The sequence below is a fragment of the Cyprinus carpio genome, chromosome B21 (genome assembly GCF_018340385.1).
Source record: "Cyprinus carpio isolate SPL01 chromosome B21, ASM1834038v1, whole genome shotgun sequence".
In the NCBI taxonomy this organism is placed as follows: domain Eukaryota; kingdom Metazoa; phylum Chordata; class Actinopteri; order Cypriniformes; family Cyprinidae; genus Cyprinus; species Cyprinus carpio.
This window is the reverse complement of record NC_056617.1, coordinates 17,679,855-17,697,725: the sequence shown is the minus strand read 5'-3', so window position 1 is coordinate 17,697,725 and position 17,871 is coordinate 17,679,855. Positions and strand designations below refer to the sequence as shown.

At 35.9% G+C, this 17,871-nt stretch overlaps 1 protein-coding gene across 2 annotated transcripts in view; it reads right to left on the bottom strand.

Annotated features, from left to right (window-relative positions):
- The window catches only part of LOC109045548 (gamma-aminobutyric acid receptor subunit alpha-3-like), a 164,883-nt gene that overhangs the window by 140,824 nt on the left and 6,188 nt on the right, over positions 1–17,871 (bottom strand). The window contains exons 1-2 of one of the 2 annotated variants that reach the window (XM_042747717.1): positions 4,979–5,074; positions 3,672–3,779 (exon numbers count right to left, since the gene is read on the bottom strand). In XM_042747717.1, the coding sequence (XP_042603651.1) occupies positions 3,672–3,779; positions 4,979–4,983 (113 nt within the window). In that variant the 5' untranslated portion in view covers positions 4,984–5,074. Of the gene's footprint in view, positions 1–3,671; positions 3,780–4,978; positions 5,075–17,871 lie in introns of those variants that run through there. The other variant, XM_042747718.1, reaches the window with a different exon arrangement.

Here is a 17,871-nt window from a genome sequence, read left to right as displayed (position 1 = left end):
TGAAGTGTCCTAGAGAACTGTACTGCATTGATTTTATTGCTCTGAGGGTGCTCAGAGGGTCATACAGTTCTCTTGAAAAAATGCTTATAACACTATTCCTCATAAGTGTTGCAAGATCAACAATGATAGAATAGCTTGGTATAATTAGGTCTTTATTTTGAAATTAATTTGGTATTTATATTAAAATTAGAGGTGCAAAATTGTACCAGCCACCACTAGGGTTACCAATTTCAGAAAAGGAAAATGAAAGACAATTGTGATTCTTTATAGGAAAATAAGGGACAGAATAAGGGACGCTCAAAATATTTGTAATGTATAGTGTATCATTTCCATGTTTGCAGTTAAGCATATATATAAAAGGTGTATAAAAGGTTCTCAGAAATAATCACATTTGTTTTTGCTAAACCTATTTATGTACGATTATTATAAAAATAATTAAATGTATATATATATATATATATGTATATATATATATATATATATATATACATATATATATATATGTAAAGTCAAATGTCACGTTACACACAAACAACCGACAGAGGATTCTGCAAGGTCATAAAGTCTTCCTCAAACGGCTACGTTCACAAATAAAACAATGACTATCCAAAAAGAATGATTAATTTTCAATTAAGAATTTATTATTCGTATGTTGTATGTGGTCATATGGCGAATGCCTATGAATACGGGACAAACTGCGTTCCATATGGCTTTCATACAGAATGCTTCTTTGATGTCTCAAATAAAGGACAATTCCGTATTATACTGAGCGCCTGGCAACCCTAGTCACCACATTTACTGTGTTGTATATGGTCTACAGTCAGCTTCTGCTTGTATTATTTTATAATTACCTACCCAAATAAATAAAATCTTTAAAATGAGTGTGAGATGCTTTTTCAAGCATAACAATGCTTTCAATTCACCTGAATGTAATTGTGTTCCCTAGCTGAACCTTTTGCCATTGATAATGAAACAACCAGACTGTGAGAAACAACAAAGCTTCCTTTTGTAAAGACAAACTTGCACCTTTAAAACCTGTATTATAAAAGGACACTAAATGTCTAGGATAGTTTTGAGTTTGCATTGATTCCTTTCTGCTCATTCAAAAGCAAATGTAGCTGTGATCTAACAATAAATAGTCAAAGTAGCAAAGTATTGATATCAGTCATTAAGTTTATGGTAAAATCTGCATCATCCCTGTGCATCCCTGCTTTGAAATATATTTGACTTTGAGGACTGTTTAAGATTTTATTTGGAAGATACTATTACAAGGATTTTATTAGGAGAAAAAATCTGAGAAGTAGATTTATTAGATAATTAGTTGACATGCATTGCTGTTTCCTGAGCTGCAGGATTTTTACATCAAAAACTGTCATAATTTATAAATAACAGGTCATTTTACAGCTTTATTTTTAGATCTACTACAATATAAAATGGACTGTTTCGTTACTGGCTTTAATTACCAATGGATAAACTGCAATAAATGTTTTTACAGCTAACACCTGCTGTTTCACTCTGTAAACATCAGTGGTGCATGAACAGCACTTAAATTAAGTAAGTAAATAAATAAATAAAATAAAATACAAAAATAAATAAATAATACTTGACAAAACTTCTAAAGTGAACATAGTTGTGTTAAATGCTGATTCCGTTAGCATCGTCTCCAGAGGGAGCAGTAAAATTGCCTGGCTTTTCAACATCTAAAATCATCTTCTGAAAAAAGGAGGTGTTATTTTTAATGGTGGTGTGGGGTGTTAGATGTTCCAGGATACTGGTGCTGTGATGTCACACTGAATCAAATTCAGTACATTTTCTATCTGCTGACATAACGGAAAATGAATTTCTGCTTCCAAAGCAAGGACCTCAGATTCAGTGACCCCTACTGAATATTGTGTGTGTGTGTTTGAATGGCTGCTATCCTTCCTCTTTCATCTCAGATGTTTCTTTCTTCCCTCTCTTATTATCTCTCTCTATCTTTCTTGTGCATGTTTCTCTTTTGCTTATGTTACTGCCAGATGGAATTGGTAGATTCCAATCAATGTTCTTCTTTGACTAATTACTCTGACAAAGATGGTGAGGATCCAGATGATTGAATAGATGCCTGCTGAGCATGCCTGGCAACACACTCGCAGACGCTGTATCAAGAAACATGCCAAATATATCTTCCTAAGCAGCTAGAAATCTGCAGTATAATGATTCTCTATTAAACACTTACCATGAGATGATCTGGTATGATGGTTTTGGATTTAGGCCACAGTTAAGGCCTAATATGCTCACTGCAGTGTTATTTTTGTTATTTGTTTGAGGGGGAAAAAATTCCAAATGGCGGAAAAATGTTATACTGTTTGCCTTTACTCCGACACCACCCTCATGACTGCGTACCCACATGCTAATAACAAGAATATGCTAATAATATTATAATATGTGCCATGTGGTATCCTCTTAATAAGATAACAAAACCACAACAAACAATGACAGCTGCAAGAAAAGAGCAGTTAAGAAAGCATCTGAACACAGTAGTGTGGATATGTTTGCACCAGATTAAAAATTATAATTACAACTTAAATTGCAACTATAAAGTAGCTCTCCAGTTATAATTTTTTTTTGCTGTTGTATCACAATAGCGAATGCAGCACTAAAAAATGGGCGTTGAAGTAAAGAAAGAGGGTGATGACTTAATACAAAGTACCTTTAGCTATATGTGAAGTGGCCCACATATTTATAAACAAACCTGTCTTTACCACAACTATGGAATTAAAAGCTACCAATCAACAAATGCCAGAGAGTGATTTGCTTTGGGGTGGTTGTATATTTTGCTTTTTATATAGTTTGCTATTTCTAGTATATTAAATTTATGCTAGAATGCCTTTGTGATTGATTTTTTAAATCATTAAAATCCCTTTTCACAATCACAGTTCACAATCTTGACTACTGGGGAAAGACAACCTGGTTGAGGGAGCGACGCCCAATCACACCCCTCCTTAGCTCTGGCCCTGTGTCTCAACCCAACGGGCTGAACAAAAAACCTAATTTGGCCAAATCTAAATTAACTTCCCTTTGCCCAAATTTTGTTCAAAATGACATCATACCAGTCCATTCTTTGATTTTGCTTGGGGCCTTTATGAATACAAGCTTGAGACACGATGAGAATGGTTCAGGAAAGATGTGTCTCAAGAAAGGGATCCTATTTTATGATTTAATGCTGTATTTCGTTTTTAGAAGACCACTAGCTCTGGCACTTGATTGCAAACTCATAATCCCCTTTTCCCCAAAATCTCTGTCTGTATGTACATTCACAACTCTGACATGTACGAGTGGGCTAATGAGCAGTGAAAACCAACTGGCATCACTGCAACGCAATCTAGGCTAAACTCGTCTCAGAATCCCACAGGTTCTTCCAGCGTGAGTTTCTTTCCAGGTTTATTGAGTCACACTTGTAACCAAGCCCGCTCCACCACCAAAAATCCAATTCATGGCAGTTTGTGCGAGCGATTTACAGCCAGCTATGGTTGGCTCGAGTGGCATTTTGCAGATCGTAAAAGCCCCTGCACAGTAATACAACCTTATTAACCAATGTATTAGCTGCAATGCATCCCTAGAGCCTGAAACATGGGGAACAGAGAAAAGGTAGAGAATGTGGCTAGAAGGGGAGGGTTGATGAGTCATCCTACCTGGTTTGCAAGCTGGGGTCGAAAAGCATGAGGAAGATCCACACGCAGGGGATGTATGCTGCGAGCTTGCGGAGAACGCCAGCCATATCTCTCTGAGTTTCTGAACGCCTGCAGAAAGAAGAGGGAAAGGAGGGTGAGAACAAGCAACTTCATAAGAATACAAGCTCTGTCACCTGGCCAGTTCTGAAAGTCAAATATGAAAGATGCTACTCAGCTGCCTGCTACTGATGTGGACATTTGATTTGTCCATTTGAAACATCAAAATAAATGTGCGTAAGAGTTACATTTTTAGAGACTCAGTACAAGTACAGATATTTTAAGGATTTTTTTATTTTTTTTTTTATTTTTATTTTTTTTTGGATCTTTGCCCTCTGCTTACCCTCTGCTTCCCTGTTGATTTATAGATGGATAAATTCCACCTGTGTTCCACCAAATGTGTAAGTTAATTTAATAATCGGTTCCTTCATGAGCTGGAATTTTATTGGCTGTGCCCCATAGGAAGTTGAAATGGGGGATGAATAAAAATTGCAGGGCATGGAATTTACTTGACTATAATTAAGCTAAATTTAACAGGTAAAAGCATTCTGAGAACCCTGTTCCATAAAATGAAAGTTACCTTAACAGATTACAAAGAATACATATATTAAGGACTAATTTCTACAGTGTGGAATTTCTAATACCGTACAGTATTGAATATAAGACAAATCGGGTTTGAGTGGGTTGAGTGTGCAGTCAAAGAAACAGCAACAAACATTCATTCATTTATTATTATTATTTTTATTTTTTCTGATGCAAGACTTTTATTTTGAAAGACATGCGTGAAAGACAAACTTCTGTCGGATGTGACAGAGAAAAACTAGCTGTCCTGATTCAGTATCTGCAGTCAGAAAATATTTTTAAGATTATATGTCAGTGTCATTTTTCTAACGTAAATTTTAAACTTGAATGTAGGAGAAAAACGAGCTGTCCTGATTCAGTATTTATTTTTCTAATGTTTATTTCAGTTATTGTTGTTGCGTTCACTACAATTGCACATGCTAATGCAGCAGTGCGCTGTACAACACTTCATTATAGACCTTATGTAGCTCCGCCCCTTTTCAGCACTGCGCTCATTGTCTTCTGTATTGCGTTTGTATTTTCACAGTGTGAACATAAGTTTGTACAAAATGAATGAACCGCTCGTTAAAAAAAAAAAAATAAATAAATAAATCTTGGTCAACTGACATTTGTTATGACACCTGCCTCGAAAATTACAATGCTCATGATAACTTTTGTTAAATCTACAATATGGAAATATACTTCACTACCTCATTACTCTCCAACAACGATGCTATAGAGCAGGTATGGGCAACTTCAGTCCTGGAAGGCCACTGTCCTGCAGAGTTTAGCTCCAACCCCAATCAAACACACCTGCCCGTAGCTTTCGAGTGATCTTGAAGACACTGATTAGTTTGTTCAGGTGAGTTTGATTAGGGTTGAAGCTAAACTCAGCAGGACTGTGTCCCTCCACGACTAAAGTTGCCCATCCCTGCTATAGAGCTACCACAAAAACGGAAGTTCAAAGACAGATTCCTAAAGATGGCAGCGCACTTGTTTCTCTGGGGCAAAAGAACTAAAAATTAAACTCACAAGACAGTCCAAGCGTGCAATGATGTAGTTATAAATTACTAAATTACCAAAAATTACCGATAAATTATATTACTGATAGTAGGTAGGAAGGATTTGCATGCAGGTATGATGTCCGTTCTAATAACCAGGGGTAAGATTTTATTATTATTATTGTTATTATTATTATTATTTTTTTAAATAATTAGGTCAAGACAAAATTTGGTCTTCAAAAAGCTCTTTTCCAAAAAGTGCATCTTGAAAAGGGGGAGTCATCTTATATTCAGAACAATACGATAGATTGTATTGTCTGTCTGTCTGTCTGTTAGGCCTATAAAAACTTAGAGCAAAGGCACTGTCAAGCAATCATTCCCAGTCTGACAAACATTTATTTTCTAGGTAAAAATTATGCTTTCTGTTTGGTACCTTGATTCAACTTCAGAAATAATATTTGAATTGCTAAAACATGCCTGAAACATTCTTAGGTATTTATAGCAATAAAAAGGCCCTTTGAAGTAAAAAAAAAAATATTTAGTACTTGGATTAAGTATAATTATAATCTAAAATATAAAAATACATTGTATTTGTTTTTTGTTATTTTTATAATCTAGAATGTAACTTTATATTTTGTCTTAAATCCACGATTCAAATAAGAAAATATAAACCATTGTATTTAAAACTTACCTAACTATATTCAAATACAGGACACTATGGCTAATCACCAATATGTATTTATTTATTTGTTTGTTTGTTTGTTTGTTTGTTTGTTTGAAGAAAAGCAGTGTAATGTGTTGCATGTCATTTCTATGTCTAACAATATACATTGGTTTTGGTAAGAACTGTCTCAGTGTGAGAGAATGTATGAAACTGTATCGGATACATCCCTAGACTTGTCAATGTATGAGAATGCAACCTGTTTGTGACAAGTGTTTGCTGGAACCTACTGTGCAGAGCAGTGCTGCAAGAATTTGATTAAACTATCTGGAGATTCTTTGCTCTGATAGCCTGCCAAATGGCAGTCTGCAGTCACATTTTCTCTATTAACTTCTGCAGAATTGTTATGGATATGTATCTGTATCTACAGCTGCTAGGGGGAAACGTGCCTCTGATAGGAGGCTTGAAAGTGTTTTCACTTGTAAACTTTTGAGAGGGAGATTAACATGAACATTTATATGCAAGCTGCATTAGAGTTCCACTAAGTGCACAGAGAATTAGGAGTGGACTTCAATCTAATTGCAAAGAGCCCAAAACAGAAATGCAATCCCTTTGCAAAGCAGCACTTGAACTCAACAAACACAAAGTAATTTATTTAACAAAAGTTATCTGCAGTAGGCAATTGCATTCAAAGTAGGTTGTATTTTTTCTGCTAGTATTTGCAAAGCCATTATTGCTATGTTCCTAGTGGCGACTTCTGTGTATATGCTGAATGCATTTCAAAGGATTAATAAAACTCTCTTACACACCTACACAACCTTGCATATTTTGATTCAAAAAAAAGAAAGAGCTGAATTGAAGTCTCAGCACCTTTGACTGATCCGCGATCTACAACGAGGAGAATGAGATATATTGCCCACGCCAGCATCCTACGTTGGCCCGCTCCTATGGCTTATCTTAAATTAAAGGTGAAAATACATTAAGTTCCAAGGTGCTTGCAGGCTTTGCAGCAGTGCTACCCTTGATTTTATAGTCTGCTGCCAGACATACACAGTAGAACAGTAGAAGCACAAGGGCAGCATGGCAAATAAGTCCTTCATCTCCCCTATTGATCTGGCTTTCGTTTCTCAAACCTGTGGCACCTTTACACATTATATTCCATCTACAGCCCAGGTACAATGCAGAAGTAGTTCACTAAAATACTCTACAGTATATTCCATTATTTCCGACCCCTGTTGCTGGTGGCATATTGGCAAGTACGTAATGAATGTCTCCCTTACCTAACCCATACATTTCAGGTCTTGAAACAGGTCTCCTACTAAAGATCTGAAAAAAGGAATCAGGTGTGTTTGATTAGGAAGATTTGGAAAGTTCTGCTCATTTTTTTTTTTTTTTTTTTTTATCTCATTTTTTTTTTTTTTTTTGCATAATAGTGTTTAAACATACCTGTTTTGCTATTGTCTTATCCATATCCTTATAAAAGTTCAGAATGTTGCTGCAGATGAAATATAATGTTAAATAAATATTTAGTTAGATATTGAGCGTTTGACTTAACTGTCAGTCTCATGAATATATAGCTTATTTGAACTTCTTTTTATTCATGTTTGTAGCTCTTATAATGTTAAATAAATATTTTTTTATATATTGTGCTTTTTTTTGTTGATGTTTGTATCTTTGTGACAAACATTTCTCTTGAGCTCATTAAAAATTCTAAATTTGCCCCCTCAAGAAGCATTATGACAAAAGTTTCACATTTGCTTGCTTTGTCCCTGATTGCAACACACCTTGTTTCGGGTGATGGATACATTTGAATGAGATATAGTCATTTAAAGTACTTTGGGCCTGTTTTTGCCTTTTTTGGATTAAATTATTGAAATTAAATTTGATTGTTACATTTTTCTTAAAAAAATGTCATGGGTCTCTTCTAAAGAAATCCACAATTCCATAGCTGCCGTGCTTCATGACACCACTGACAAAGTCAGTAAAAAAATGTTCCTATGCCAAAGACACGCTGATGCAGCTACTCACAAGTTCAGGAAAAACAAGCACTCAAAAGAAAGTTATGTGTAGCTGCTGAGAACTGTCAAAGCATCAGCGAAAGGTCAAAAGACCTTGACCAACTTAACGTACATGCCAAGCTGTGTCAGTAATTCTGTGCCGATAGTTTGCCTGTCTGCCACTGTCCTGCAAAGACTCTCTCTCTCTCTCTCTCTAAAAAAACAACACACACACACACAATAGTCTGGTGTGTGCCTGGCTAATTGAAGACCATTAAATACACATGGCCTCAGGAGCATTGCTAGCATGGAGGATATTGAATAATTTAAAAGCAGTTCATCTAAATGGGAAATTCTGAAGGCTGCTGTTCTAATAACATAATCAACAATGCCGTGTTCATGCCAGCGTCCTTATTACATTGTCTCAAAAATTAAAACAGTTGAATTAAAAAAAAAAAAAAAATCACAGTGATTTAAAATCTCAAAACTCATTTACTAAATAGAGTCTGGAATGTTCAGTAGTTTTGTTTGTTAGTTTTTGTGAACCAGATAAACAAAACCTTGCAGCTTAATTTGATTCTAGAAGTTTCCCTGTGAAAGTTTTTAACAGCTTGAATCACAGAGTTGGCCATTCATTCAGTATTACATGTCATGCAATGTGGAAGTAGCCTAAACAAAACAAAACAAGACTGAAATCATTTTTTTTTTACAAAAAGGTTTGCTGGTGTTATAATATAAGAATTACCTTGGCATTTGAGATTGTTTTTTCTTTTTTTTGTTATTTCTGAACATATGATTTTTGAGGTAAATAAAGGTTAAAAAAAATTATTGATTGATTGGTTTGTTTTCCATATCACCCAGCCCTAATATATACCATGTCCTATCCCTAGTACAGTCTGTACTGAAAAAAAGGTGGTTTAACTGCGTGCTACAATAACATACTACTTTATACATGCGCCAGGTCAGCATCAATTTATTCACTTATTTATTTATTCATTAATTTCATGTTATTATTAATGAGCCTCCATTACAACTAATTCTGCATCATTAGTAGAGATGTTATGTGAGTAATAAAAGCTGTGGGATGCCTGCCTTTTATCAAGAGCCAGATATAACATTTCCATGATCAGTAATGACAGACTATATTGCTATCCTTAATGTCATGTCTTCCTCCAGATTCATAGTTAACAACATCTAGCTTATATGCTGGTCATTACATAAAATCTTTCACTCTTAACAGCACTAAATGTCAATGATAAAGCGTCACATGGAAGGAATCCACACAGATTTAATGGATGTTACAACAGTTACAAGGAGTTCACATAATAACAAAACATTTAGAGATAAAGTAAGAGTGTATGTACTAATGACTCTGTAGATTGCGGTAAGCATTTGCTGGCCATCATGAATGAATGATTTATGGTGTAATTTTATTTTAGCTCTTAATATCTTGCATATATAAGCTGGAAGGAAATTGGGTTATTAAACAGCATATTTCAGGTTATTAACAGTGATCATTTCTTGGATTTCTTAGTGGAGGTGTTAATATTTGAAGTTGGCTTTAGACATGCAGTCATGTATTCAGTAGCATTTCACCAACAGAGGTCGAACTGGTCTCAATAGTGCGGCTACATGCATGCAGTCACTTAATATGCTACATGAGCACACAAAACAATCTATAAATGCTGTACTTGCTTTAGGTGGTTAACAGTCTGCACTGGAAAAACATCGGGTACCATTAAGTTGGATTTTTAAATAATCTCCTTTACAGCTCCAGTGCTATATCATGGCTCACCCCGAACACCTTGCAGCCGTTTTATTTATTCTTTTTTTTTTTTTTTTTTGCGTGTCCCACCCCAAACATTACATTTTATGGGACAGCGTGACAAATTGACGAAAACAGTCCAACCTTTTCCAACTTGAAATCCCTGCACAGTCTCATTCCACTGCAGTCTATCTGGCAGATTTTGAAAAATGTCTAAGAAATCACCCCTAAGCAACACATCCGGTCAAGGTCAGATAAACCCAAAACCAAACTCAATTTGTACAGGTAACCCTTCTATCATTTTAGACATCCTAGTACAAATACAGCCAACAAAAAAACAAACACCTGCTACTGTAACTCAGGCTGGCATTAGTGCAAAGTCACCATTTTGGCACAGCCAACACCTCTGTCAGAGTAGCAGCATGGTGGCGGTGTCCTCTTAAATGCCCCCTGCTCCTATTCACACCGACAGGTCCCGGGATCAGGCAGCACACACAGCGCTGTCATCTCTGGCATTGCATCTAAAGAGGAAAGAACTGATAACTGGATAACAATAAGACAAGAGCCACACACACACACTACGGGCAAACAGGTGCAGGCAGCTGACAACAAATAATGAGTCTGCAGGCGACCTCGGTTCCCTTAAGAACTAATTTGCATGTTGGGAGCTGAAGTGGGTTCCAGGGTGGACTGCCTATGTTCTTGAGGCAATATGAAGCACTTCAAAGCAGTACCTGCCTCTCCTCTGGCAAAAACACATTGACAGCCAGAAGTAGTGGAGGAGGGGGTATGTAGTGTCATACCAATGACGGGGAAGGCTTTGTTGGTATACTGATTGATAAATGAACATCATCCACCACCAATGCAGCCCATTAATCATTTGGAGTACATCAGACATCATATGTCAGAACACCATACCCATGACCGGGAGGCCAGGAAATAGAGTTGAGGTCCAGAGCTGGAAGACACACGGGAGTGTATATTTGTTTTTCTTTCTCCAACATTACTCTTTTTCCTTTATAATTTGTTCTTTTCCAAAAATAAAAAAAAATAATCAGTGCAGCAAACAATTGGGATTATAGGTTCTTTTTTTTTTCATTTTGCTGAAATAAGGGATCCATTAATCATTACTTTTGAAAAGCCTGACACATAGCAGCTATATAGATAGCATTCGGTGCTGAAAATGTAAGGTTTGAATACAGTCTAGATATTGTCATGATGCTCAATCTTTCATATGATTTTCTGAATGTCTGGCTGAGGAGAAAAGCTAAACTTGTGTAAATAATTTATCTAAATGTTCATTATAGCACAGTTCGGTTTTAAATCTCCTGAAATGCGCAATTATATACACATAATTATTCATCTGGATACAATCACAAAACAAAAATGCACAGTTAAGAAATAAATGTTTTCTCAGTTATATTACTGCATTGAACTGTTACTGTAAGTGAAATAAAATAATAGCATTTTAGTAATAATAATAATAAACTATATATTGGTGGTTATAAATTATTAGAACACTTTTCATATTTAAGATGTTTCAATTGTTTTTGTTAAATTGTCCATTACAATATCCATAAAACGAACTATTGCTGGAACTACCTGCGATGGAAGGAATTCGCTGGAACATTAAAAAATTATGGACTGGCCCTTCAAAGTCCAGACCTCAACCCCTTCAAGCAAATTTAGGGCGAGTTTGAAAATAAACTGGACAGATCTATTGTAAAGCCTTTGGCTCGAGTTGCAGAAGGCATGGGATAACATTAGTGTTCAAGAGGTTTTTTTGTTTGTTTGTTTTTTTTTAAAAAGTTGAGGTTAAGCCCTATTCGCACGGGATTAGTATTATCTGGAGACCTTGTGTGACTTTGAACACCCTCCCCCCGCACACACACATCTAAATTTCGTGTGGTGCATTCGCACGGGAATAGCGAAGCCTGTGATTTTACTCGAATTTACTGACTTATCTCCCGGATACGATGTTAAGGCTTTAAGAGTCCCGTTCTTTGGTCCAGTTAGATGGATTTAAAAAAAATAATAATAATAATAATGTAGTTTCGTGCCCTGTATCATTTACATTTCACCAGGTTAATATAATATATCAAGCTTTATGCTTAAATTATTTGTAACACATTAACCTTAAAATCTTATCAGCTTTCTCTTTCTGCAAACTGTATGGTGTAGCGATATGACAGCACCCAAAATACTATCAAACACTCTAACACCACTAATTGCGAAAGCTGGACAAAAAGGCACACTGGAAACAAAAACCTTGAATAATGATATATGACCCTCCAAATGCTGGCCAAATCACAGGGATGGTGATTCGCACGGGATTAATATTATCACAGGACCTCGGTGTTCTGCGAAATATGGTAGGTCATTTGCATGGGAAATTTTACTTTACAAATTACAGACATGGCCGATTCGCATGGGATTAAGATCACAGACAACCTCCGCAATTATTACAAATGACTGGAGGTCACCAGGTAATACTAGTCCTGTGCGAATAGATCTTAAGAAGAAGTTTATTTGGGTGTTCTGGGTGGTTGCTTAACGGTCAAGTCAAAAGAGCCCACCCCTAAGTCTTGATGATATTATAGTCTCTAAATAAGACTCAGGCACTCCATCAAAATCTTAATTGAGTCTTTTTTTTAACCCATTTTATCATGTGTCACGCACTAAATTTAATAATAAAAAAAAAAAAAAAAAAACATTAAAACTGCTCTAGAAAGTGCCTTGATATGTAATTTTGCAGTATTAAACTTTAGTGCTGAAGTTTCACATTTAATGTAAGGGGTTTATTAAAATTAATTACCTTTACTATGAGCAATATTAACAGTGATGTCTGCCTTGGCAAGCACCACTAATTATGCGAAAGTATGTGGCAATTAGGATCACTAGAGCATGCTGCTATGACTGGTCACACATAGATGATAACGATGATAATGTTCGTCATTACAATTGAGACCAGCTGCAAGTGCAGTGCCAGCACGCCTAGTGGGTGAAACATGTCCTAATGCATTACTGCTCTGTTCTGAAGATAAAATACTACACTACACCACTGCCACCTGTGCTTGTCGCTAAGCGCTCTTATCTGGTTATATGCTCTGTTACCACACATTTGTCACCCCCACACACAACATAAACCAGTGGTGTTGTACAGGCTGTGGTCCACTGAAAGCACACAGCTAATTTCAGTTGCACATGGGAGCTCTCTGAAGGTACTAATAATGAGAATTATCAATAGGCGGTCATGGGTGCCTGCATATCTAGTAGTGGTTGTCTAGGTAGCAAATCCTCATTGGGAGACGAGTGATTACTCTCTGTCAATAAATGATGCTGGGTTGAATGGAGATAACTGGATATATAAACCACCAATTACTGCAGCCCCAACAGAATAAATAATGACTCTGCCAAAAATGAACATTTTGTTTATTTACTCTCTCTAATGTCATTTTAAATAGATTACATGGATTTCTTTCTTGTGTGCAGAAAAAAAGATGATTTTCTAAATGTTCAAGATTCTCTTGTAAATGTGGTTGGCGAGCCATACTGTCAAGCTACAAAAATGGCTAAATAGTACCATGAAAGCAACATAAAATAATTTGTACAGTTTGTGTGCTATATTAATTGATAGATAATTATTCATATTAATCTGTAGCTTTAGGTCAAAATAGCTCAAAGCTATATAATAGATTTGTGGGAATAGTTGCGGAAATAGAAACCATTTCTAAAATAGAAATTTAGCATGTTGGTGTCGCGGTTAGTTTGGACAAAAACTCTGATTAACATTGAAACAATACTTTTTATCGGGTGTTGCTGTGTTGTGTCGCGTGTAGTTAGGACATGGTGTAACACTAATTTCATTGTCCTTTTTTAAGCTTTAGTGTCACCTTCCTCTTTAGCTGTACTTATAAGTGTAACTTAGACATGGAACCATCAGAACATATTTCTCAAGGGTGACCAATTGTAGTATCTTGCAAACGTATGCAAATTTTGTGGATGTTTGATATACAGTATTATGTCATATTAGGATGCTATTAGATTATAGACTAAAAGGCAACAAAAAGAAAACTATGAACTTGCACTGAAACCAACACACCTCAAGTTCAGTTTGCAATCTTTTTGTTATTTGAAGAAAACAACACTTTATTGTGGTTTGTTTTTGGTCTCCAGACTGAAAAACATAAGAAGCGCCTACTGGAGCTGAACATAAACAAGGCATCTCTACTGATCGCTGCATACAAGAAGGGGAGGGAAGGAATCTCATTATAAATTGTGTTTTCTGTGCGTTAGTTCAGAATGGCTTACAATTCATCACTCCATCTCTATACATAAGCACCGCTACAGGCTGATGCTAATGCTGTTTACTCTGAGCACACTCTTCATCAGGATAGCTGGGAATAACACTGGGAAATCGAATCCTTGTTGTGTGCATTTTGCTATTGTTTAGGAATAATGATTGTCATACCAGAAGTCCATTCATGTGAGTCTGAAACAACATGAACAGCTGAGTTTCTTGTAGAATGTTTGTCTATGCTCTGATTACATGCCACAGCTTTTACAGCCAAATTTTTATTGTGTTTACACGTGTAGCTCTCCTTTTGCACCAAACAAGAGACCATTCTCACAGTCTTTATATCTTTACATGAAATATGAACAAGGAATGCTGGGAAAGGCTCCAGCATCCCGTGGCTCTACATAGAACAAGGCAATTGGAGAATGATTGGATGAACAATCAAACAATGTCTACTTTCGACCTGTCACGGTAGCAAAATTTTGGTACCATAGAAAAAACTACTGTAAGTATTATATATATATATATATATATATATATATATATATATATATATATATATATATATATATATATGTGTATATATATATATATATATATATATATATATATACAAAAACACATATTATAAACAAATAAAATTAGCTAATTATCAATGCTATTGAGTGAATAATACATAGTATTAGATAGCCTGCACAATAGTAGGTAGCCAAAAAAAAAAAAAAAAAAAAATATATATATATATATATATATATATATATATATATATATATGTGTGATTATCAGTTCTGAAATTTAGCTGCATGAAAAAAATAGTTATATACAGAAATCTCATTTCATATTCCACCTGCAGCACAAGGTGAAAACTGCCATTATAATAAAAAGAAGAAGAAGAAAACTGTCTGTATGTTACAGTGCATCGTTTTTTATGTTTATACTTTGTTGGTTATAGAGAAATGATTCCAGAGCATGCAAAGCTCATGGTGAACAAGCTCTGGCATTTTGAGTGGATTTGACATAAAAGCCACTGATTGGCCATTGCGTTCACATGCTCATCAAGCATGTTTGTGATTGGCTACAATGCTCAACCCTTCATAAACACTTTGTAAATGTTCACGCAAAGAAGGAAGGCGTAACTATATTGTTGCTTCCACCGCCGCCGCAATGTTGTGAAGACGCTGTGTGTTTCGTTGCAAAAGCGAAAATACTTTGTTGGTTAAGTTGTACAGTATTTACAACACTGTTCCAGAACAGTTCAACCCAAATATTCAGATGTGTGCAGTGCATTTTATGGAGGACTATTTCCTGATCCTGGGAGAGTAGACTACAATGCCATATGTTCTGACTCAAAGTCTGTAAGTACGTTTTCATATTTAAAGGATTTGCCACCGATGATTCAATTGTGAGTTTTGAGCATTGTAGAGTAGCACTTGTTGTTTGTTGTTTCTCCGATCACAAATGCAGACATGGTTTTATGTTAACGCGGCTAGATGCAATGCACCGCAAAAAAAAAAAAAAAGTCATTATAATCTGTAATTATGTCCCCACTGGATTCAACAAATGCATAATTTAAAATGGGTTTTAATGTTTTTGTCTCGGTGCTCCAGGGAAACAGCGTCACAGTATGTTAAGGGGCGAAACATTTCCATCACGCACTTGAGGTATTCGGCCAATCACAACACACTGGATAGCTGGCCAATCAGAGCACACCTCGCTTTTCAGACCAATGAGCTTTGCTAAAATCGATGCGTTTCAGAAAGGTGGGGCATAGAGGAGAAACAATAATGTACAGTATGTGGAAAAGAATGTGTTTTTTAAACCTTAAACTGCATAAACACATTGCATTACACCAAATACACCAAATAATGTTCTTTTTAGCAACATCATATGACCCCTTTAAGAAATGATTCCTGAGAGCATGGAGTGCACTGGCAAGCAGCCATTAGTCAAAAAAAGAGCGAAAAAAAAAATCACATGCACATTAGCTCATTAAAACTGATTAATTATTTAAGTATTGCAACATTTAAAATGATCAGGAGAAATTGAAAATTTCAGTATGTGAAGTGACTTCATGCCTTCATATACACAAAAAAGATAGATATTACCTGGTGATTTTGTTTGTTTAACTACCTCTGACATAAATGGTCAAGCTTTTAATACCATTCTATGACCAGAAGTTGGCAACAATACTTGTTAGCTATGGATAAGCTATATGACTATATATGATTCTCGCTTTCTATTTAGTTGTTTAAACAAGCATGATTAAACAAACCTTTCTGAGTTTGAATACAGAACAAACTCGTAAAACTGCAAAAGAAACATAGCAAACTCTTTCTGCCATAATACAGAATTATACTGCAATATCTCTGCAGTACAGTCTTGTACTATAACATCAAGTACGTCACCACTTGTTTGGTTGCAGTTCTTACAACTGAACTGTTCCGGCTGACAGAATGTCAAGATTCTTCACTCTTACTAACACATTCACACAAGCACTGACACACACACACAAATCTTTCTTCCAGGGTACAAAGACAGTTTAATAAATGGAGATGGCAAAAGGGCAAAAGCAATTTCACTGTAAAGAGGAAAAAACAACATTGCCAAAGTTCTACTGAGTGCAGTGCTTTCATTTTAAAACAAACCCAAACTTGTACAGTGTCAAGATAAATATACACCCATCTGAACATGTCTGCATGAAACAACCTTTCAACCCTGCTGCATCAGCACTGCTTCATGTGTGTCGCATGCAAGGCATGACAGGCGGACGGATTGAGGGCGAATGGGGTTTTAAGGCTTCTAGCCTCAAATGTCAAAAAGCACATTTATGAAACACTCACTCCAGTAAAGCTCTCTCCGAGGAATGAAGGCAAGAGATATCAGTGCTCAGGCAAGGCTGGTGGAACACAAAAGAGGTTCCAATAAGATGGATGATGAAAAGTCCTTCCATCCATGTGACAACTCCAAATGAAGTGATGGCTTGAGCGTAATGCTGCAGAAACATCTAGGTTGGTAACGAGATAAAGAAGAGACATGTCCACAGAAATGGAAGTGGAACCTAAGGTTTAACAACTAGTATGTCTTTGAATAAATGAAGATGTGGAGGACACAGTAAAGTAAGCTATATCTCAGGCAGCAAGTACAAGGATTTGTTTCTGAGAGAGAAAAAAAATGCATTTTATTCTCAATATTCTGTAGAAGTGATCAATATTCTGCAGAAAAATGGTGCTAAGTCTCTTGTGCAAATTGTTGACCCTCCTTTTTTGGCACTCTGATTGGGTAAATATACTCGTTCACTCCAGTCCAGAGACTCCCAATAAATGTTTCAGTCACACCTGCACATCTCGTCTTATTTAAATATGCATGGCATACTGCCAAAGAACAACTCACTGTCAAACCAATGATCAGATGCGATATAGCAGTGCATCATTTTATGATGCCTTTTTAATTAAGCAATATACAATTATATGAATATGAAATGCATTATTGATGATCCATTTTGGAGATGGCTGTCAATATATGTAAACACTGAAAAGCTACCTGAAAGATTCATACAGTTTAAAGAGGTCAATTAGGTCATAACCTAATTTTTATTTAATTTTTTGCAATATTTTTAGCAGCAGAGCTTTAAAGGGGATGCATTTTACAGCAACTTCTTAGAAAGGGCTTTAGTATGCTGACAGTGCAATATGCTTGTTAAGACTATGCTCTCTAAGAGGGTTTTTAAAAACATCTGGATACTCCGGTATGTTTTTATTCTTTTGTGTTCCATCTAGCTCTTGGACACAATCCTAAACCAGTATTATCATACAGGGCTTCTTCAAGGGCAACTAGTTTTTCAGACAACCCATCAACTAGCCCAGGGATAATCATAGTCCTCGG